At 40.3% G+C, this 22,198-nt stretch overlaps 1 protein-coding gene across 1 annotated transcript in view; it reads left to right on the top strand.

The window, feature by feature from the left end:
- NFATC3 (nuclear factor of activated T cells 3) overlaps positions 1 to 22,198 on the top strand; it is a 54,830-nt gene that overhangs the window by 27,220 nt on the left and 5,412 nt on the right. The window contains exons 4-9 of the mRNA XM_070952761.1: positions 12,498 to 12,697; positions 14,215 to 14,387; positions 16,323 to 16,463; positions 18,151 to 18,206; positions 19,019 to 19,145; positions 20,506 to 21,561. Of these exons, the coding sequence (XP_070808862.1) occupies positions 12,498 to 12,697; positions 14,215 to 14,387; positions 16,323 to 16,463; positions 18,151 to 18,206; positions 19,019 to 19,145; positions 20,506 to 21,561 (1,753 nt within the window). The remainder of the gene's footprint in view (positions 1 to 12,497; positions 12,698 to 14,214; positions 14,388 to 16,322; positions 16,464 to 18,150; positions 18,207 to 19,018; positions 19,146 to 20,505; positions 21,562 to 22,198) is intronic.

Genomic DNA, 22,198 nt, shown 5'->3' with positions numbered 1-22,198 from the left:
TGTAATACTTTTGAACTCTATCCTGGTTCCTGAATTCTTGACAGATATCTTCCAAATAAAAATATTAGGAAGACCAAAGCTTATCATGAATAATGATTGTGAATAAGAAAGTAAGAAAAAGTCCTTCCTTGGCTATATTAGAAGGAAGATGATGTTTGAGGAAGATGATGCTTAAAGAAGATAATTTATGTCAACTGTGGCAAAGACAAGCTTTGCCAACCTAAAGGGCAATTTGTACCCATTATAAGCAAAGAGATGATTTTATGCCTCTTAAGAGTTTGATTATACACTTAGGTTCAAATATTATCTCAGAACCATTATCTATAATGCATGAGAAACATTGGAGAATAAGTTATGTCTCCAACTTTAAAAATGGGATAAGTACGAATGTGGGAAATTTTAGAAAGCCTGGCAGCATTTTAGAATAAAATATCAATGTTCATGTGTGAATCATTGTATTGATTACAAGAATTAAAACTTTCTTAGAAAAAAAATATTCCAGGCCAGGTCTCTCTCTGATCTCAGATAATGAGAATGGCTTAAGCATAGTTCTTTAATATTGTACTAGCAAAGCATTTAACATCCTCTGTTTTAAAAAAAATAAATAAAAGTGGCCTCATTATTGATAAGGGGGTTAAGTTTGCTACAGTATTTGGAGTGATGGATGGTAAAGCAGCTGTAGTAAGCCAATGCTCATTAATTGATCTATGTCAATTGGTCCTGTGTATTAAAATAAATAATGTGGCAGAAGATATGGATGGGTTGCTTATCAAATGTACATACAACACAGAAGTAGCAAGGCCTGTCAACATTATTGAAAACAGACTCACATTTTAAAAAGGCTTTTGAAGCTGGGGAAAAACAAGCAACAAACAAGATAGCAATAGCACTAGCAATAGCACTTAGACTTATATACTGCTTCATAGTGCTTTTACAGCCCTCTCTAAGCAGTTTACAGAGTCAGTCAAGATAAAATTCAATAGAGGGAAAAATCTTATTTATTGGGTAAAATTTATTGGGCAAAATCTTAATGGGCATGTAACTAATATGAATCACCAGCATAATGTGACTGTTAGAATAGTTAACAAATTCTTTTTATAAAATAATTTTCTTTTTATAAAATAATTTTCTTTAAAATTAGAGATTGATTGCAGCCACTCTTGTTCTGCAATTTTATTAGAATGTGCTCTTTTAATTTTATCAAACCTTTGACCCATTCTGTCCAAGAACATAGCTGAAAGGTATTCAAAGATTGGTCCTGAGGATTTCTTCTCTTTTTTTCTTTATCCTCCAATTTTAATGTCCCGCCTTTAAGGTTTTCTTATCCTAAAAAAATGAAAGCAAACTCTATTTTCCCACGAGACAATATCTTCTAAATAATTCAAAATTATAATTCCAAATTCTTCTGGCATCTTAATTCATTGTTGACTTTCCAAAATCCATATACTGAGCAGCCTTTTGCTGCAGAGTAAAAAAAAATAATCATATTTTTAAAATTTTTAAAACCAAATGTACACCATCACCTTTTAAGGAGATGGAAACTCACCCAATGAACACAGTAATATCTTGCCAGTCCAAAGAGTCTTAATCATCTTCAATATGCAAGAAGTAAAATTCCAAAGAAGTGTTTAAGATGTAAGAGTCAATCAAGCTTAATGTCTGAAAAGGCTGCTTTGTGAATGTGACTTTGATGTGGTCTTGACTCTCAGCCACTCCATTAATCAATTGACGGTGAAAACAGCAGTTTCTGTGATCTACTCACAAGGAGCTGCTGTCCAGAATCAGGTGGGTGATCTTAAGGACCTCTCCTTTGTTTGTTCCCAAGTGATCATGGATCCAGCATCCAGTGATGAGTCACCTTGCAAAAGCTGTCTTGATACCCAGCAAAACCAGCAAAGCATAACTCACCCATAGCACTTACAGGAAACCTTTCAGAATTATTTGTAAATTCTGAAGCAGGATTAATAAAAAATATAATTCTGTTCTGTATTAGTTAGTCATAGAAAACCGTACTGAAAAAGTGCCGGAAGGCATATTTTAGAAATGTGTAGGGTATAATAGTAGCGAATCAAACAGTGAAATTGAAACGGATTTTATAAGTATGAATTGCACAACAGAAACCTGTGCTTGGTGGAGTTTTAAGTGGAAGAGCTGTTGCACAGGGGCAGTCCCACTCTCTTGGCAGAAAGAGACCTTAATTTAGTGCAAGGAAAACTGTTACGGCTGGGACGTCTGCTGCTGCAGTGGCTATTTAAATGTCTTGTCATATTCTTAGCTAAATGTCTATTGAAATTCTCAGTCATCCAGGTCATGGTAGTCCCAAAGGTGTTTTTTCAAGAGGCAACTGGATTTTCTTTGTTTTTCCTTGAAGACATTTCGCTTCTCATCCAACTGAACTGAAGAAGCTTCTTGGATGAGAAGCGAAACGTCTTCAAGGAAAAACAAAGAAAATCCAGTTGCCTCTTGAAAAAGCACCTTTGGGATATATTGTTAGTTCTTCACAAGGTCTGCTGGACCTGCCTTCTTGACTGTTAAAATGTTGATCAATCTCCTCAACACACACAGCTAGGGCCAGATTTCACATGTTGCGATAGACAAATCTCCTCTATCTCACCGAGACTCAAAAGACTTATCAATTACCCTCACCTGGTTTGACCTGTCTGCCGAGACGTTGACTGGATTGTGGCCTCTGTGTGTTACAGGTACTTGGAGCCACAGGTGAGAGCTGAGTGTCAGGTGGGGACCAAAGTTGAACCAGCAGCCTTAAAAAGGGCGCAGCAAGCCCCCCCACCAGCGGTGGCATCCTTTCCTCATATACCCCTATCAATCTTCAAGAAAAAGAGTATAGAAAAATAAGCCTTAACTCCCCTGAAAGTTTTGAAAATCTTTTGAAAGATTTCAGGCATTGATAGCAAAACTGGAAGGTAGTAAAATATGGAAGATAGTAAAAGATGGATAGTTTGCTTATGGCATTACTACCATGTTTTCCTGAAAATAAGACCCTGTCTTATATTTTTTTGAACCCCGAAATAAGTCTTGGTCTTATTTTCGGGGAGGTCTTATTATTTTGGGGCACGTGGAGCAAGATGGGGCTCCTCTTGCCGTCTTACCTGATTTCCAGATCTGTCTCCCTAACCCTAACCAGAGGAAATGGTGGGGACTGGCTGCACATGTGTTTAAATATTTTCGGGGAGGGCTTATTTTTGGGGAGGGTTTATTTTCGGGAGGGTTGTTATTTTTTTGGGAGGGGTTATTTTCAGAGGAGGGCTTATTTTAGTGCATGCGCTCAAAAGCCCAATTGGGCTTATTATCAGGGGATGTTTTATTTTTGGAGAAACACCGTATGTGACTATTTTCAAGCATGTGTGAAGACAACATCCGTTCCAGACAGTTAGAAGAAACTCATGATATTCCCCGACACTAGTCCAAAAAAGAAAATGCAAAACTCTTCTCGCAGATCAGTTTTTTTCGAGCGTCTGGAAAAAATGTACAAGATGTAACAGTGATCCAGATTTGAGAACCCAGTGAATTTTTATATTGGGCAAGCGTTAGGCAGGTTTGATTTTACTGTTCAACGAATCATTGAGAAATTTCTGTCAGGGAGAAAGCTTGTGCTATGTTAGTTAATTGAGAAACAGTCAGTGCAATATCACACTTCTCCTGCTATGTGGTATGCAAGTGAGAACTGGGTATGTCAGGAGAAAAAGACAGAGTATTGTAAAACGAGAGAACCTAGTGTGAAATGCTTGATATGTGACCAGAAGTGTAATGGAGGACTTAACGGAAATTTTAACTTAGAATTGAATGTAGCACGTACCTTATCACAGCTCTTTGTTATATGTTCAAACAGTTCCTTTATTAATCAGCTTCTCTGTCACATTTAGTGTTCATTCTTCAGATAATTTTGATATAGTGCTACAAAGTGGATCTTATCTCTAGTTGCTCTTGCTTTTTAGTGGTAATTCATCTCATATTTTTCCCCTCTAGAGATATCTAAAAGCTCCATAACTGAACTCTATTTTAGGGCTAAATAGGTATGATGTAAGTTTGAAACACATACCTGCTATGTGCACGTTTCTTAAAATTTAAAAGTAGGCTTTCTTGAGTGTCTTGAAAAGACATTATTGCAATCAGAGTGTAATATGTAAACCCTAACCCATTTTAGAGTAGAATAGAGCGGGGAGGGACCTTGGAGGTCTTCTAGTCCAGCCCCCTGCTCAAACAGGAGACCCTATACCAGTGATGGTTAACTTTTTCGGCACCAAGTGCTGAAACTGGAGCGCACGTGTGTGCGCGTGCCCATGCACATGCATACGCCCCGGACCCCGGAAGAGTGTAGCTGGCCAGTGCACATGTGCGCGTCGGCCAGCTGCTCTTCCGGGTTCCATTGCATGCACGTGCACCGGCCAGCTACTCTCTTCCGGGTTCCGGGACGCACATGTGCGTCATGTGCACATGTGGTCTCGAAGACCAGCTGGCAGGTGCACATGCACTCGACGGAACCCTGAAGAGAGCAGCTAGCCGGAGCGCATACCCACAGAGTGGGCATGTGTGCCATAGCTGATCCGGCACGCATGCGCACGATGAAACCTGGAAGAGGAGCTGGTGACCGCACACGTGCCCACAGAGAGGGCTCTGAGTGCCACCACTGGCACGCGTTCCATAGGTTCGCCATCATGGCCCTATACCTTTTCTGTTTTCTTTGTTTTCTCTGTTTTCATTCCTGTTACTATTTGCTTTACAATTTTTTTTTAAAAAAAATAGTTTTTAGCAAAATCTCTTCGGCTTTTCTTTCATTTTCCCATTTTGCATTTGATCCTACCTTTTCCCCTGCCCCACATACATGTCGTTGGGATTTTTGGTGGTTGGAATCTGTAGATATGGGATTAGATACCTCTCAGATAGCTAGGGAGTTTGCAAGAGAATTGATAGAGCGATGCTGAGGGAACTGTTTTATATGGAACCCCAGTGTTTAAATATTAGCTTTCTTTTTCCTGACTTGCCTTTTATGTTTTCAAGATCATTTTTTTTCTTTAATGCTGCCTTACACAGGTAGTCCTCAACTTACAACAGTTCATGTAATGTCTGTTCAAAGTTACAACGGCACTGGAAAAAATGACTTAATGACCCCTTTTCACGACCGTTGTAGCAGCCCCATGGTCACATGATCAAAATTCAGCCGCTTGGAAATTGACTCGTATTTATGATGATTGCAGTGTCCTGGAGTCACGTGATCCCCAGATTCGCTTAACAACCGGGTATTAATTTAACAACTGCAGTGATTCACTTAAGAGATGTGGCAACAAAGATCATAAACAGGGGCAAAACTCACTTAACAACTGTCCCTACTGCTGCGTAACGGGGTGAGTTCCCGTTACTTGTCCCAGCTTCTGCCAACCTAGCAGTTCGAAAGCACGTAAAAAAAAATGCAAGTAGAAAAATAGGGACCACCTTTGGTGGGAAGGTAACAGCGTTCCGTGCACCTTTGGCGTTTAGTCATGCTGGCCACATGACCACGGAGACATCTTTGGACAGCGCTGGCTCTTCGGCTTTGAAACGGACATGAGCACCGCCCCCTAGAGTCGGGAACGACGAGCACGTATGTGCGAGGGGAACCTTTACCTTTACCTTACTTTGAGTAGTCCTTCCCTCTCCCATTGTACTCTTCAATTCCATTCCCCCCAAAGTGCACACCAGCCTCAAATTGGGATTGTATCCCTGTCCAAGATTAAAGACGAAGAGTTCCCAGCACTGCGAGATACAAATACACACAGCTACTTGGTCTTGTCAAGTTTGAATCTGAATCAGTTTTACCATTCAGACCCGCACAACCTCCAGACACCGGGACAAGACATTGGCAGAATCTCTAGGGTACCCTAGGGTTAAGACGCATAGTTGACATCCAAGATAGCCTCGTTCAATGGTTTCATGTGAAGGTTAAAAAAAAGGGTCGAGGGCTTTGAGTCTTGAGGCACCTCTCAAGTAAGGATGACAGACTCCATCTCTCTGACTTGTCAACACCAACTGGCATTAACCTGCAGAGAAAGAAGGAGGACTACTGCTACATGGTGCCCGCCAGTTACAGTCTCTGCAGAAGTATGCTATGATCACTGACTTCAGGAAGAACCAGGATCGACATACAATCTTCATCCTGGCCAGTGGTGTGTTTTAAAATTTTTTACTACCGGTTCTGTGGGTGTGGCTTGGTGGGCGTGGCTTGGTGGGCATGGCAGGGGAAGGATACTGTAAAATCTCATTCCCTTCCCACTCCAGAGGAAGGTTACTGCAAAATCCCCATTTCCTCCTGATCAGCTGGGACTTGGGAGGCCGAGAATAGATGGGGGCGGGGCCAGTCAGAATTGTTACTACTTGTTCTCCAAACTACTCAAAATTTCCGTTACCGGTTCTCCAGAACTGGTCAGAACCTGCTGAAACCCACCTCTGATCCTGGCTCTTCCAAAGGTCATCAGCAAAAGCAATCAATGCTGTCTCAATTCTGTGCACCTAAAAGATTCTAGAACTTTATAACACCGAAGTCTCAAGTACAGACAAGTTATTTTATTTAATACGAGCAACTGCTATATTCGGTCATGAGATATTTTCTGCCCGGCCAAAACGATGGTCGAATTAATATCAACTCTTTCATCCTTTTTTAAAAAATTGTCTCTATCATTCGTGTGTTTTAGGTGAGTTTATGAAATGTTCTAGACATCAAGAAATGGAATTTGAATCTGGAACATTGATTAGCATTCGCTGATTACATTACAAAAAAAGCAACAACGGCCCAGCGAAAGAAAGCAAGAGGTGGGCCTGCCTTTGCAGACTGCTTTTTACGTCAGATCAGAACACATGTTCTCATTTCCCTTATCCATAATTCCTTTGATCTCTGTGCTTATAAACTGCAAACAAAAAGCAGCTCAAGATCAAAGAAGGGCAAATACAGACGGAAGGACAAATGAAAAGCAAACACTTTCTGCTTTGCTGTGAAAGAAAACTCTCGCCTTTTAAAATTGGGATGTTGTTGTTGCATCAAAGAGCCTTGATAGTACAGAGGTTTAATGCACCCTGTTATTAACACAGCTGCCTGCAATTTCTGCTGGTTCGAATCTCTCCAAGGCTCAAGGTTGACTCAGCCTTCCATCCTTTCTAAGGTAGGTGAAATGAGGACCCAGTTTGTGGGGGCAATAAGCTGACTTTGTATAAAATATACAAAAGAATGAAGGCTGTTGCTTAACGCATTGTAAGCCGCCCTGAGTCTCCGGAGAAGGGCGGCATATAAATCAAATTAAAAACAAAACAAAACAAAACCAAAAAAAACGGTGGTATGAATGAATGTGATGGATTGTGCCACCTACTGCTGACAGTCAGGCACCCAATTCAGTCAAGGGGTTTGTTAATGCTCCATCAAAGAATAGAGTAAAAAAAAAGTGTTAAAAGTCTAATTGAAAGGAACCTAATGGGATTTTGGATGGTCACACCATTCTAAAATAGTTGTATAGCTGATGGAGCCAAAGGTTTGACCTTGAAATTAGTTGCAAGGCGTTGGTTTCGGAGAAAGGTTTGAAAATACGAAAAAAAAGCGAATAAATACTCCTTTCCCTAACCTCATCTTTTATTTCTGCATTGCCTCCACATTTAAGGAAACCTACCTGTGACAACACACTACCACAATTCGAGGTGTTTTAGAGAGAGGCTACTGTAGCTTATCCTGTAGTGACCTTCTCTCCTTAGCCTTCCAGCTTTAGTTTAACTTACGCATACACTGACCTTTGCTATGGAAACGATACAGAAACACAAACAGCTTGGCAGAGTTTCATCTGCAAAGCAATGGGTTGTGTGTCACAGTATATAGTTACGGGTGGAGGGTTTTTAGAGGTCAGTCATGAGATGGTGCTGTAACTTTTCATTATTTACAATATTCTGTATGATGCCTCGTGTGAAGAGTATGTGATTATATTGATGGAATAAAAATACATCGCATATAAGCATGCCTATATTTGGGCAACTGCAGGAACTGTAAATGTATTTTAAACATGTTTTGTTCCCTTTTATAACACAACCACCAGAGTGTAGTATCTTTGTAAAGGACACAGACTGGCATTAATGTCAGCCATTTAATATAATATCCATTGAAAGGTTTATCAAGGTCCCATTTGTATTAATATTTTGGATTGCACAGTCAGTCAGCATGTAGCTGCAGTATTTTGTGGTTTTTTTTTTTTTTTAAATCGGAGCACATATTCTGTTCAAAACAAAACCAGAAGACTTTCCCCCTGAACCGGGATATCTTTTAGCAGGGGAAATGGTTAAATAGAAAAGTGTCTTCAATCAGGCCAGAGAGATTCACTGTCTACCGTGACTGTTGTAAGGATCTCAGAATCTTAAGGAAAAAAATGGCTCCTGCAAATTTCCTGTCTGTTGAGAATTAAAAGCCTGCATGTCCCGTTGGGTGGCATAAAAGAGTTGGGATAGATTCATTTTTGCTTTGAAGTATTCAGAAAAGGAAAGTGTATTGGAAACTAGAAATTAATCCTGCATTTACTAGACATACTCTGAAAATGTTCTGGAGGATCAGTCTCATCTTCTGGTATAGAGATCAGCAGCCAGTGGTTTATAAACTGCATATGGATCCACAGCCAAATTTCCTTGGCCATTGAGAATTGAAGGATCAAAGCATCTAGGCATTTTTAAGTGTTTTTTTTTTTATTATGTTTGGTTTGCTTATTGGTTACCTTATTTTCTTCATTTGCATAAATTAATATAAGGTGTTTTCGGGATCCAATGTGGGTCGGTCACTGGGACCAGAGGTTTTCTCTTCCAAGCTTTCGGCCTCATGCTGGAGCTCATCTTCAGCATGAACCAGATTGGATCGTGCAATTTTATCCTGCCAGGAGACATATTCGCCTTCATTCGTAAGGAGTTTTCACTTCACTTTTCATCAGTGATCATTTCCTTAGCTTTTTGTAACTTGATAGGTTTTTTGTGGATTGTGGGGGTCACAACTGACCTCCAAGGAATATAAAATGTTTCTCCAATCTGAGTAATTTATGCTTGATTGATTCACTTACCATAAATTAGTTGGTTAATCTTTCGTATCGTATTTTCTTCACTGCCACCATTGTTAGCGCATATATGGAAGGAAAGTATTGTCGTTCTTGAGATGGGGAAGTTTCATTGAGAGTTTGGGGAATTACAGCAAACCAGTTAAAATGAGGGAAGGAACTAAACTCATAAATATAACGGGGAAAAATAAAACACCATATCTGTTCAGTTCTGGTGGAATGATGAGAATATGACATTATACATATAATACTTAGCTGCTGTAATATATTTGGGAATTGAGGATAGCTTTGTTTGTAACAGGAAGAAAACATACTGTTCTGACCTAGGCTTCCTGATATAGTAAAAAGCACACAATTAGTCCCAAAAACCCTTTTTAAAAATTTTAACGCCTGTGAATTCCTTTCACAGCACATGCTGAATCACCAAGAGTTTATAAATACTCCAACAGAAGTCTGCCACAGTCCTTCGGATAAGGCTGGTAAACACCCACCTTTATCTTTGACATGCTGCCAAATTGGCAATTATCTTGGCAAGGCCACACGGAAACACAGAGTCAAAAACGGAGCTTCAAAGTACAAACCAACACCATCCACAACGTTGCTTCCTGCAAAGACCCACGTGCCTTTGCTCTTCCTTTATGTCTTATGGGAGGGCCAATCATCTCCAAGCCTTACTCCTGAGTCGTCCCTTTTGTTTTAAATGTTCTTGCCTTCAGGAGCTTCTGCGCATGTGTGCACTAGGAACAGGCTCCCCCTGTTCCTCTGCCTCTCTGATGTCCAACTCCGGAGGCTCCGGAGTCCGCACATAATTCCCAGATGGCCCTGGCCCCATCTCTGCCTCCGATGCAGAGCCCTTGTCCAGGCCTTCCCCAGACTCCAGGATTGGCCCATGTTCCTCCCCAGCCTCCTCACTGTCCGACTCTGCTGCCAGCTCCGCAGGCTGCTGGCAGACCACCACACATACACTTTAAATTCCTGAAAACCCAGTAGGTTTTTTTTGCTGATTCTGCTAATATATATGGCAACGTGTTCTTAATGGCTGACCACTAGGTGCTGATTTGTGATGTTGGGCTTTCAGGACAATTTAGGGCAGAGCAGCAATCGTCTTTGATCTTCTGGATCTTATAGCTAGGCTGATGCTCTCCTTCTGCTCTGATTTTATTTTAAATAGCATTGAGATTTTGAGAGCCACTCGCCAGTCCAGGTTATCCCAGTGAGTTTTATAATTAAAGCTAATTGATCTGTGCAATTTCAATAACAGCCAGTACTGACTGTTCCAGCTAGTTTGAAATAATACGAGTAGATTTTATTTTTAAAAGAATGCACAATTTATTGCTACTTACAAGTGCAGAGTGAAATCTTGGGCTGCTTTTTATTATTATTATTCCTTTTAAAAAGGGCAGTTTTTCTTATTTGGAGTTATTATAAGTGAAACATCTGATGCTGTGAGATATGATGCCCACGGAGGGGAAGCTGGTGTGATGGATTACAGAGAAGCAGCAGCTTCTTAGGAAGAAGGGAGCACATTCCAGAAAGACATTTACTATATCATCAATTTTTGTAATAAAAATTCTTAATAAAAATTACACACACACACACACACACACACACACACACACACACACACACACACATACATATCAGTTGACTTTGCTGCAGAATGGGAAGCCTCCAAAGCAGGCTTGGTAGTGATCTTGGGTGTTATTAATTGAATATAGATGCTTCTCGCCAAATATGAATATGATTAAGCTGGATAGGGAGGAAGGATATTCCTTGGTAATAAGAGCTGAAATGAATTAAATGTAAATTGAATGTTGCAATTCAAAGTGGGACTTTTATTTTAATGATCTAAATGGTTTCCATGTGGGATTTTACCTTGATGGTTTTGATTTTGACAGACTTATTGCATTTTATTGCTGCTTGCATTCACACCCACAGAGTTCTTCTTCTAAGTGCAGTAATAGTGTTTCCCCTAAATAAAATTATAGCTTAAAACCACTGCTGAATTACATTGGAACGGATCGGGAAGCAGTTAATCAAAAATCGTCAAAAGACTTGGCAAGCAAAGTCACCATGCTTCTGTTTTAAGGGTGAGGCAATCTGGCACCCTCCAGCTGTTTTGGATTCTGTCAGTCCCATTCATCATGGCCAATGGAAATAGAATCTGAGAGTCGTAGTTTCAAACAACTGGAGGGATACCCGTTCTTTACCCCTTTCTACTTTAATAATTGGACTGCAATACCAGACTTCCGTTTTGGAAGAGCTTCAGTGGTGAAAGAATCAACCAGTGACATCACCATTGCTTGAGAGACTCAAGGTGGGGTCTCCTTTTGTGTCTCCATTAAGTTGCCCACTGAAGTGAATGATGAGAGGGCACCTCACCACAAGGTAGCAACCGGGTCTTGAGCCTGCCAATCAATCATCTGCCCAGCATCCTAACCTTGAACCACTGCGTTCCCAGTAGACTGCAATAGGATGGACCCAGTAGGACTTGTAGAAAGGCTGTCTCATGATAAAATCTTTTCTAGTGGAAGATAAGGCTCCTATTATAGTATTTGACTTTTTAAAAAAGAGTTTGTATTATGGCTTTAGGTAACTCATTGGGGACCGCATATACAGGAGCAATATCTAAAATATTTGGGGATATCAGTTAGTTAGGATTTCTAAGGTAACTGAATAACAGAGTTGGAAGGGATGTTGGCAGTCTTCTAATAGATCTTCTCTGCTTAAGAAGGAGACAAATGGTTGTCCAATCTCTTCTTAAAAACCTCCAGTGATGGAGCATCCACAACTACTGGAGGCAAACTGTTCCACTGATTAATCATTCTCATTGACAGGAAATATCTGTCTAATTCTAGGACGGATCTAGGTAAAAATTAACACTTTGAATGAGGTCTGTAGATCATCCAAGTCATGGTTGTCCCAAAGGTGCTTTTTCAGGGGGCAACTGGACTTTTATGTTTTTGTTCTGAAGATGTTTCACTTCTCATCCAAGAAGCTTCTTCAGCTCTGAGAAGTTTTCAGAGTTCCCCACTATACATTCCCCACTACCTTGTCAGAGCTAAAGAAGCTTCTTGGATGAGAAGCGAAACGCCTTCCAAAGAAAAACACGAGAATCCAGTTGCCTCCTGAAAAAGCACCTCTGAGATTTGAATGAGGTCAAAATCAAAAAAGTTATTTTAGAAAAGGAAACTATATAATAGTAAATTATTTTTGTGACATAATTTTAAAAGCCAAGTGTAGCAAAGTGGTTTGATTGTAAGGTTTGCCATTTTTAATTTTTGTTATAGGCATCATATGCTTGTGAGCTATTTTTGGGGAAAACAAATATGCTACAAATATGCACCTGTATCTGAAATCATGTCTGCAGTTTTAACACTTTCACTCTGAAAAGCTAATCGTTAATTTTTAACAGTATTTTTGGTTTCTTATCAGCTCCTAGGTTACAATGAAAAACCTGTCAATCTTCAGATGTTTATTGGGACAGCAGATGATCGTTATTTACGACCACATGCTTTTTACCAAGTGCACAGAATCACAGGAAAAACTGTTGCCACGGCAAGTCAAGAAATAATCCTGGCCAGCACAAAGGTTTTGGAAATTCCTCTTTTACCTGAAAACAACATGACTGCCAGGTAGGTCCGAGGATTCTGCCTAGCAAATTCAATACGTTGTATCCCAGAATTCATAGGCTTTTGTGGGTTTCAAGATATGCGGTATTTTTTTTTAAAAAAAGTATATTATACTATAATCTTCATATATCAACTTCCGAGTGCAGCTCATTGCAACATCTGTTTGGGATGTGATTCTTCCGGTTTGAAGTGGACACATTAAGAGAACAAAAACTGCTGGCTGACACCTGGAGTGCAAGTGTTTCATGATGCAGTACGAATAAGATTCTGCAGCTGCAGATGGCTTTTGTATCCTGGAATGAGTTGCTTTATGTCGGTGTAAATATATGTACATGCTTGTGTATGCACGTACCGACTCATACACAGACACATCTACAGGAACATTCACAAAGAGTATATACAAAAGGTCTTAGCTTTGTGTTTGAGTATTTACAACTATCTGAAGCAACTCTTCACTGACCTTCAGACACATTCATAACAACTCCTCTGCGCTCGCTCGCTCTCTCTCTCTCTCTCTCTCTCTCTCTCTCTCTCTCTCTCTCTCCCCCCCCCCCCCGTCTCTCTCACACACACACACATACATTAATATTTGTCTGTTATCCTTGAACTAATGTTGATTCTAAAAAAATGTCAGGTCTGTTCCAAATAAGGCAAAATGTATTGTCTCTGAGGTGGTGAAGTACTAACATCAGCAAAGTAGGCTAAAATGGATTTATTTCAATGTAGTCTCGGTGGTTTCCCAAAACACATTTGGCTGTCTCAATTCTGTTCTTTCAACCTTTATTTTCCACTCCCACTCCTCCCTTCTGCCTCTTGTCGGCACAAACATGGCTGTATTTGCAGGTGTTGTTAAGTGATGGTTTGCTTGAATGAGGACGAGGGAGACTTCCTCCCTCTTCCTCATTTGCCTTCATTCGTGTAGAGGGAGGATGTGAAATGAGAGGGTTTTATGACACTGCACGCAATGCTTTTGATGACTAGGAACACTGCACATCTGCTACTGACTGACCCAGGAAGAGTCCGTTTATTATATATGTTTTTTTTTTTAATTTTAAAAAATGGTCCCTGAAAACTGGTGATCTGCTGTTGTACGAAGTGATCCATTTTTACTAGACGTGGTTTTCAAGAGAATTACTTTCCGTGGTCATGTGGCCAGCATGACTCAATGCCAAAGGCACACGGAACACTGTTACCTTCCCACCAAAGGTGGTCCCTATTTTTCTACTTGCATTTTTTTACGTGCTTTCGAACTGCTAAGTTGGCAGAAGCTGGAACAAGTAACGGGGGCTCACCTCGTTACGCAGCACTAGGGATTCAAACCGCTGAACTGCCAACCTTTCGCTCGACAAGCTCATTGTCTTAACTACTGAGCCACTGCGTCCTATGAAGCACTATGAAGTGGTATATTCGTCTTAAGTGCTATTGCTATTGTTATAAATGAGTGGCTGCTGTGTTTGCAGATATTCAGACAAGAAAAATGCATCTGTAATTACTTGGTTTATGTCTTCTGTTTTCTCCAGCATTGACTGTGCAGGTATTCTGAAACTCCGCAATTCAGACATAGAGCTTCGGAAGGGGGAGACGGATATTGGAAGAAAAAACACAAGAGTGAGGCTCGTATTTCGTGTCCATATCCCACAGCCTAGTGGGAAAGTCTTGTCCCTTCAAGTTGCCTCTATACCAGTTGAATGCTGTAAGTTTGCTCATTTTTTGGCTGGCGTGGGAAATATTTACATCCATAAATATTTCAGGAATTAAGCTTGTACTTCATGAGAAATATTGCATTGAGGCAGCTTTTTACCTTCTTGTGCTGGGACTTTTAGAAAGCTCCCTTTACTTATTCTGGTATATTCGTCTGCGGACTTTGCTTCTGAGACAGGTAGTTTTAATCTCTTCCTTTTGTCAAATGCTACTAATCATGAAATGCTTTATTTGCTGTAACTGGTAAATGAATTGTTATGGCATTATATTTAATATTTAGAGGTCTCTGGTATCTTAGAGGTGATTGGAACTTAATAACTTTTATATTACTTATTTGGGCACATTATCAGCAGCTTTGATTAGAAGGAAAGATTAGGATGTATGCTGAACAAAAATGTTGGAAATTTTTATGGAACTGCTTTAAGAGCCGAGGTGGCGCAGTGGTTAGAGTGCAGCACTGCAGGCTACTTCAGCTGACTGCTAGCTGCAGTTCGGCAGTTCAAATCTCACTGGCTCAAGGGTGACTCAGCCTTCCATCCTTCCGAGGTTGGTAAAATGAAGACCCAGATTGTGGGGGGCAATAGGCTGACTCTGTGAACTGCTTAGAGAGGGCTGTAAAGCACTATGAAGCAGTATATAAGTCTAAGTGCTATTGCTATTGCTAGATCAAACCCCTTTTCATGATCAAAATGTGAATAAGTGTGTGTGTGTGTGTGTGTGCGCGTGGAAGTCTTTCTACAGCTTCTGAAAGCTTATAATTATATTTCATTTTCTATAAAATTATACCTTTATTGCACCAGTATTTATTGAGAGTTTGTAGCCCATATCAATAGCCAAAGTTACATATTATATTAAGTAAGTGATGACAATCAGCAAGCTCACATTCGAGACCCGAGCACTGCTGTGTAATGGGGTGAGTTCCCGTCATTTGCTCCAGCTCCTGCCCACCTAGCTGTTCAAAAGGAGCAAATGTGAGTAGATAAATAAGTACCACTTTGGTGGGCTCATTAAAGGGGACATGAAAGATGCCTCCTACTGGACATCCCCCGGGCAACGGTGATGTCACAGGTTAACCCTTTCAACCTGGAAGTGCCTCATTGCTTCTGACACAAAAGCAGCAGCATTAAGTTATGCTTAGCATTGGTTGTAATTTCACAGTTAAATTGGATGGAGCATAATGATTTTCACGAATGGAGGCGAATATAAGCGTCCCAGGATAATTTTGCAGGATCCAGTCTGGGTTGGTTTTGTCTTCTGAGCTTTCAGACTCGTGCTGGAGCCCATCTTCTAATGATTCTGAAAGAGTTTTGAAACGAATGACACAGGGATATAAAAATGTTGCAACCAAGTTACAGCACTCACAAGACACATTTTAGACTAGGGCAGGGGTGTCAAGCTCAATTTCATTGAGGGCTACATCAGTGTTGTGTTTGACCTTGGGGGAGGGGGTGGGAGGGCCAGAATGGGCATGGCCAGCTTGATGTCACTCGTGTCGGGTGCCTGCGGTGGCCCGAGCACTCTGCCAGCGAAAACGGGCTCCCGACTCCGTTTTTGGCTGCAATGGCTTCCTGCTGCATGCAGCCTTCCCGAGCCTCGTTTTCTCTGGTAGCTGGTCGGTCCTTTGCTGTTTCCAGGGTGTCCCTGTGGGCCAGAGCTAAGCACCCTACGGGCCAGATCGGGCCTGCAGGCCCTGAGTTTGACTGGTCTAGGGTGTTTAGCAAATCCAGCCTGTGTGGTTGGTTAATGGTGTGCCAAGCAATTTCAGAATTTTTTTTTTTAGTTAACAGATTAAACTATAGTTCAAGTAAACATAGGGAAATGTGTTGCATATGTGAAATAAAAACAGAGAAGGCAGGGGAGAAAACATGATAAGAATCACATGATGTGTGTATGTTCTAATGCATTTTTGTATTTCTCTTTCATAAAGCTCAGAGATCAGCTCAGGAACTTCCTCAGATAGAGAAATACAGCATCAGCAGTTGCTCCGTCAACGGAGGCCATGAAATGATGGTTACAGGCTGTAACTTCCTTCCAGAATCTAAAATTTTATTTCTGGAAAAGGGGCAAGGTAAGTCAACCTGTTTCAACGGACAGAAAAGGTTTATTTGTGGGGCTGAAGGAACATATCAGAGTGCCTATGCTGCATTCAATCACGTTGCCTACACAGTGTCCTTTTACCCTGAGATGCAAGTGCAAATTCTGTTTGAATTCAAAAGAATCTTGAGAGAGTCTGCCTGTCCAAGAAAATGTAAGTCAGTGGAGAAAAATGTAGGAATCTGTATTTAAGTACACTGCTAGTATACCCAGTTGGCATTATTGCTTGTAAGCTCTCTCTTCTCATAGGAAGGGGTCGGCAACCTTAAACACTCAAAGAGCCACAAAGGTCCTAACCGGAAGCCCCCCCATTCAATTCTGGAGCTGACCGGAAGTCCGGTTCCCCCACCATAGAGTCTCCTCCTAGCGCAGCATCCTTTTTCCTCTACCTGTCCTAACCGAAAGTCCTATCCATTGTGGAACCGACCGGCAACGGAGCCACAGCAGAGGGATGAAAGAGCCACATGTGGCTCCAGAGCTGACCCCTATCATAAGGCCAGATCAGCCCCATTTTTAACTGTGGAACTGATGGTGCAAGTATAAGTTGAGGACTTTTCAAGATGGCTCAGATCAAACATAGGGTGAAATCTATTTGAGGTTCTCTTCTACAGCACTGGAAACTGTTGTCATTTCAGTTTTTAGTCCTCTACTCCACTTCTGCTTCTTTGCAGAAAATGATCACATTTGCAATAGGCAGCATTTCTTTTATCGCAGTTTAGTGCCAGAGCAGTCAGTGACGCCTTCTCATTTGCATATCGTTTGCAGAGGAAATTAATCAGATCCCGATGACTTTGGATTCCAGTGTTAGGGTAGATTATAAGAATCTGCTTGCCTTGTTAGTCTGGGTTATTTTTCAGTTTGTAGATTTCACGATAGGACACAACCTGTGCAGCAGGAAGGACTGCTGTCTGTAGATTCATTTCTTCTTATTGCTTGATTAAACTGGACAGATTTAACTTCTCTTTGACTTGAAAAATTTGTAGAGTTAGGGCCAATCATATTCATGGAGGGAGAAATCTTTTTCTGTTGGGCAATGGAATGAATCTCGAGTTTCCCTCCCTTTTTAATTTTTTTTTAAAAAACTGTAAATAATGTTTTTTCCAAGCCTTTTATTTGGTAGGTATTTTATTTCTTTTAGCTTTCTGCATAGTGCCTTAAATATTCATTTAAATAGAAACATAGGATATAAATTAATATAATATACTTGTAAATGCAGTATCTAGTGCTACATTTTGCTCAGATTTTTCTCCAGCTTCTGCTTTGATTCTGGTGGCCCATGAAACAGCCCAAATCTTTCTACCTATGAATATTCAATTTCATGTTTCACACATGTGCAACAGCAACTATCCTATGAATTATGCAAATACCTTTACCCAGAACATCATTTTCCTCCCTTCTTAAAACAAATAATTCAAAACTCACTTTATCCATAGTTCACTTCTCATTTGGGGTTAATTAATCAAAGCTCAATTCCCTCTGGCCAGTTATCTTTGAACAAGGTAGGTATTGCATGGCCAAATATTTAACATGTCTACAATGAATAAAGTCTTAAAAGTCAAATGAAAACTATTAAGATTGTACACTGTGTGTTTTGTATATATTTAATAATTGAATTACTTTAGAACGAGCTGATACCTGATCCGAAATCTTTGTCTTTGTAGATGGACGGCCCCAGTGGGAAGTGGAAGGCAAAATAATTAGAGATAGGAGTCAAGAGGTGAGATTTATTTTTTTAAAGCACAAAATTATTTTGTTGATTTCTGTAAAGATCTTGGTGGAAAACTAAACATAACGTAGGCAGCTATTTTTTTTTTTCTTAGCACTTATATCAAATATGCAAAAATAGTAGCAGAATTTGAGCCAGATTTATAGGGGAGGAATGCTAAAGTGGTGAGTGATGTAATATTAAATAGAAAAAATTAACCTTCAGTCTTGAGAGACTAGAAAGGGCGAAATGATGTGCAGAAAGTAAACACTAATAACGTAGGGATTGCGGGAAAGGAAAGAAGAGGAAGAATATAAATAATACAAGAAAGTTACAGCAGCTGCCAGATTTGATTCACAAACTTGGGAACCTAGAAGTAAAACTTTTTTCAGCAATTGAAGTGCCAACTATTTCCCCTTTCTCCATTGATGTCTTCAGCACCAAGGGTGCAGATGTTAGTTTAGTAAGCTAACATTTTGGAAAATTATAATGATTAGGACATATAAATATTCTATGTAAGTATTCTAGCATATGTAAATATTCTACAACAAAAGCATCGTTCTCCACTTAAGACAACTGCTTCCTGAGGCATCTTCCCTTTTGAAATAGGACTCATAGGCAGAAAACTCAAATATCCTGCCACTCATTCTTAGGAAAAGTGGCTTGTAGAAAAGTGTCACCACTGAGAATCTCTGTTCCTTATCTTTAAAAAAATTGCTTCAGGAAATAGAGCATGTAATTTATCAGGTCTAATGAAGATGATGAAAAAAAGCCTTCTGAGACACACCTGGTCTTTTTCTATCATTTTATTCATTTTTACACAGGCTGCGCTCATTCTTGAAGTTCCTCCATATCACAACAAAGCAATTACAGCAGCTGTCCATGTACAGTTCTATGTTTGCAACGGCAAAAGGAAAAAAAGCCAGGCTCAGCGTTTTACATATACTCCAGGTACTGATTATTGGCAAAGAAATCATGAGTGATAATGGCCTTTTCTTTCAAATGTCTCTAATCCATTGCCCAGATTCTGAGAAATGTTAGTTATTCTCCAGTGTGCTGAGTAGAGAATCCAAGGAATTGGTGTTAACTCTGCTTCTCTGCCCCGAAACTGAGCCTGTCAATCTTCTGGACACGCCTCCCTTGTCTGGCAGTTCCCCAGTTTTGACTCAGTCTTCGCCCAGCAGAGACACTTGAGAGAAACGGCTTCAGTTAACATAGAAAATTAGGCATGAAATGGAGAAAAAAAATATTTAACGAGGAATTTTTCAATGCTTTTCCTGACAGCTAAGAAGTTTTTAATTTAGCATCAATTGACCTGTTTTGTTTTTTTTAAGGCACTAGGCTAGAAACCAGGAGACAATGAGTTCTAGTTCTGCCTTAGGCATGAAAGCTAGCTAGGTGACTTTTCACTCAGCCCAGCCCACCTCAGAGAACTGTTGTTATGGAGAAAATAGAAGGAGGAAGGAGTATTATGTACGTTGCTTCCTTGAGTTACTTATGAAATAAATTAATAAAGATAGGATAAAAAAACTAAAAAAAAAGTATTTCTGTTTACTTTCAAGTTTCTAACTAGGACTGCAAATGAGGAAAAATGCAACTTTGCATATTCTAATACTTATTCTGAGTGAATAAATTATTGTTTGAACATTAGAAATAAGAAAAGTCTTCAGCTCCATGGAGCTGAAGGTCTTTGATGCATTCTTTGAGCCATAATAAGCCATGATAGCCTATGTATTGTGGTTCTCAGTTCTCTTATGAACCATCAGGGGTGAAATTCAAAAATTGTCCCTACCGGTCATGTGGGCATGGCTTGGTGGACGTGGCAGGGGAAGGATATTGCAAAATCTCCATTCCTACCCTATTCTGGGACCAGCCAGAGGTGGTATTTGCTGGTTCTCTGAACTACTCAAAATTTCTGCTACCGGTTCTCCAGAACCTGTTAGAACCGGCTAGATTTCACCCCTGGAACCATGTCAGAAAATGAACATTCAGGACCAATAGGAATCATAGATTCTAAACTTCTCTTTGAATGAGACTCAACTCAAACTCAAAATTCTCAATTCTTGAATTTTACTCTTTAATTCCCGTTGCTATAATGAGAAAACCCTTATCTGCACTATCCCAGAATAAGCGAGTATATTTCATATCATAACTTTCCAAGGTTAACTGCATTTTCCATGTATATTCACTGCCATTCATGTACATGCTAGTTTTGATGTGGGGGTAGAACAGCTCTTTATTCAATTTAGAGTTCTGATGTTTATCATTTCATCTGTGAATTTTAGCTGATTCTTGTTTTCTTGTTACGCAGTTGTATTGAAACAAGAGAACAGAGATGAAATGGATTTGTCTTCGGTCCCATCATTGTCCCTGACTCACTGTAAAGGACTGTCTCCTGTCCAAACCCAGTTGCCTTCACCTGATCCAGGGCTTTCACACGATAGTTTACTTCCTCCTTCCTCCAGGAACCTTGTCTGCCCCATACAGTCGCCCTTCACATCCATGGTATCCTCAACAGTAACTCAGTTGTCACACATACAAGGCAGAAACATTAGTCCGGGGGAAGAGCAGCATCCTGTTTTGTCTTCAGCTGTAGTCCATCCGTCTTTTCAGGTCACAGTAGCGACTTCTGTGGGGCCTTCCTACCAGTCTATGCAACCTAATGTTATGTTTAATGGACAGTCTGGTCTTCCCATGGATCCTGCCTCTTCTAGTCAAGGATATGAGGCAATGTCATTTCAGCAAGACGCACCTGTACCTCCACTGATAAACCTCAGCTGCCAGTCTCTGCCACCAATCCCATATCATTCTTCGAGTTCATGTTCCGTGTCAACTTCCGTTGCAACAGGAGGACTTACTTCAGCACACCTAGCTCAATCGAGACACTCCTCGCCTCATTTGCAATCCATGCGATACCATTGTCCCGATCCTCAGCAAAGTCCTGTCTCTTCTGCAGTGACTCAGTCCCTTGGACACCCTTCCACACAGTTGCAGCCAATGACTTATTCTTCAAATCCAGGTAATTCCTCCTCATCATCATCCCCCAAATCTTCTCATTCTTTAGTCCATTCACCTCGATCTGGGCCATCTTCGCCACAGTTGCAACCTCTACCTTACCATCTTTCTAGCTCGGGATCTGCCTCATCTCCTCCTCCAGCCTCTGTCAGTCAGCCTGGGCAACAGTCCCCACAGGAGCCTAGCCCAGGTTTGGGAGGAATCGCTACAGCTTCATCTTTGCTGCATCATAACATATGTGACACATCTCCATTTCCATCAGAAGGGTCAACTGTTAATATTAAGCCTGAACCAGAAGATCAAGAGTTAAATTTTCAGACAATGGGATTGGAAGACATCACTTTAGATGATGGTAAGTGATGCTATGTTAGGAGAATATGGTTAAATAGCTTAGTACTTTCAGAAGCACCATATAAGGAAGGATTATCATGGATCCCATATATACTGTATATGTGTGTGTCCTATTTTCCAGACCACTGTAATATCTTGTTCATCTGGGAATGTAGAACACTTGAACATTGTGTGACTATAGGAATGTCCTTCCCCATTTAAAATTTGGTGCACATCGGACTTGTATAAAAGTACTTTGGACAATCTTTTAAAATTGTTCTATTTTGTTTATAGGGTACTTTTAGTAGAATAAGTATATCCAAATCCAAATTGTTCAAATATATTTATCTTCTTTCTCTTACTCTTTCTTAGTGCCTAGCTTTCATAGCCATACATTATCATTATTGGAAAGACCATTGTTTATTTCATTGTTAGGGGACTGGTCACAATCTTTCTTAAAGTTGTCCTTGCCTGAACTCAGATAGAAACGAAGAAGAAGCTTCTTGGATGAGAAGCGAAATGTCTTAAAAGAAAAATCAGAAAGTCCAGTTGCCTTTAAAATAAAAGAACCCTTGGGACAACTATTCAGCTAATATCAACAAAGTAGCAAGAATTCAGGAAGAGCAACCCCAGATATATTCATTCAGTGGCCAACCTGT

Source organism: Pituophis catenifer, unplaced genomic scaffold (genome assembly GCF_029215685.1).
Source record: "Pituophis catenifer annectens isolate HBS135680 unplaced genomic scaffold, rPitCat1.0.hap2 SCAF_13, whole genome shotgun sequence".
Taxonomy (NCBI): Eukaryota; Metazoa; Chordata; class Lepidosauria; order Squamata; family Colubridae; genus Pituophis; species Pituophis catenifer.
The sequence above is the reverse complement of the archived record's forward strand: the minus strand, read 5'-3'. Positions and strand labels throughout refer to the sequence as shown.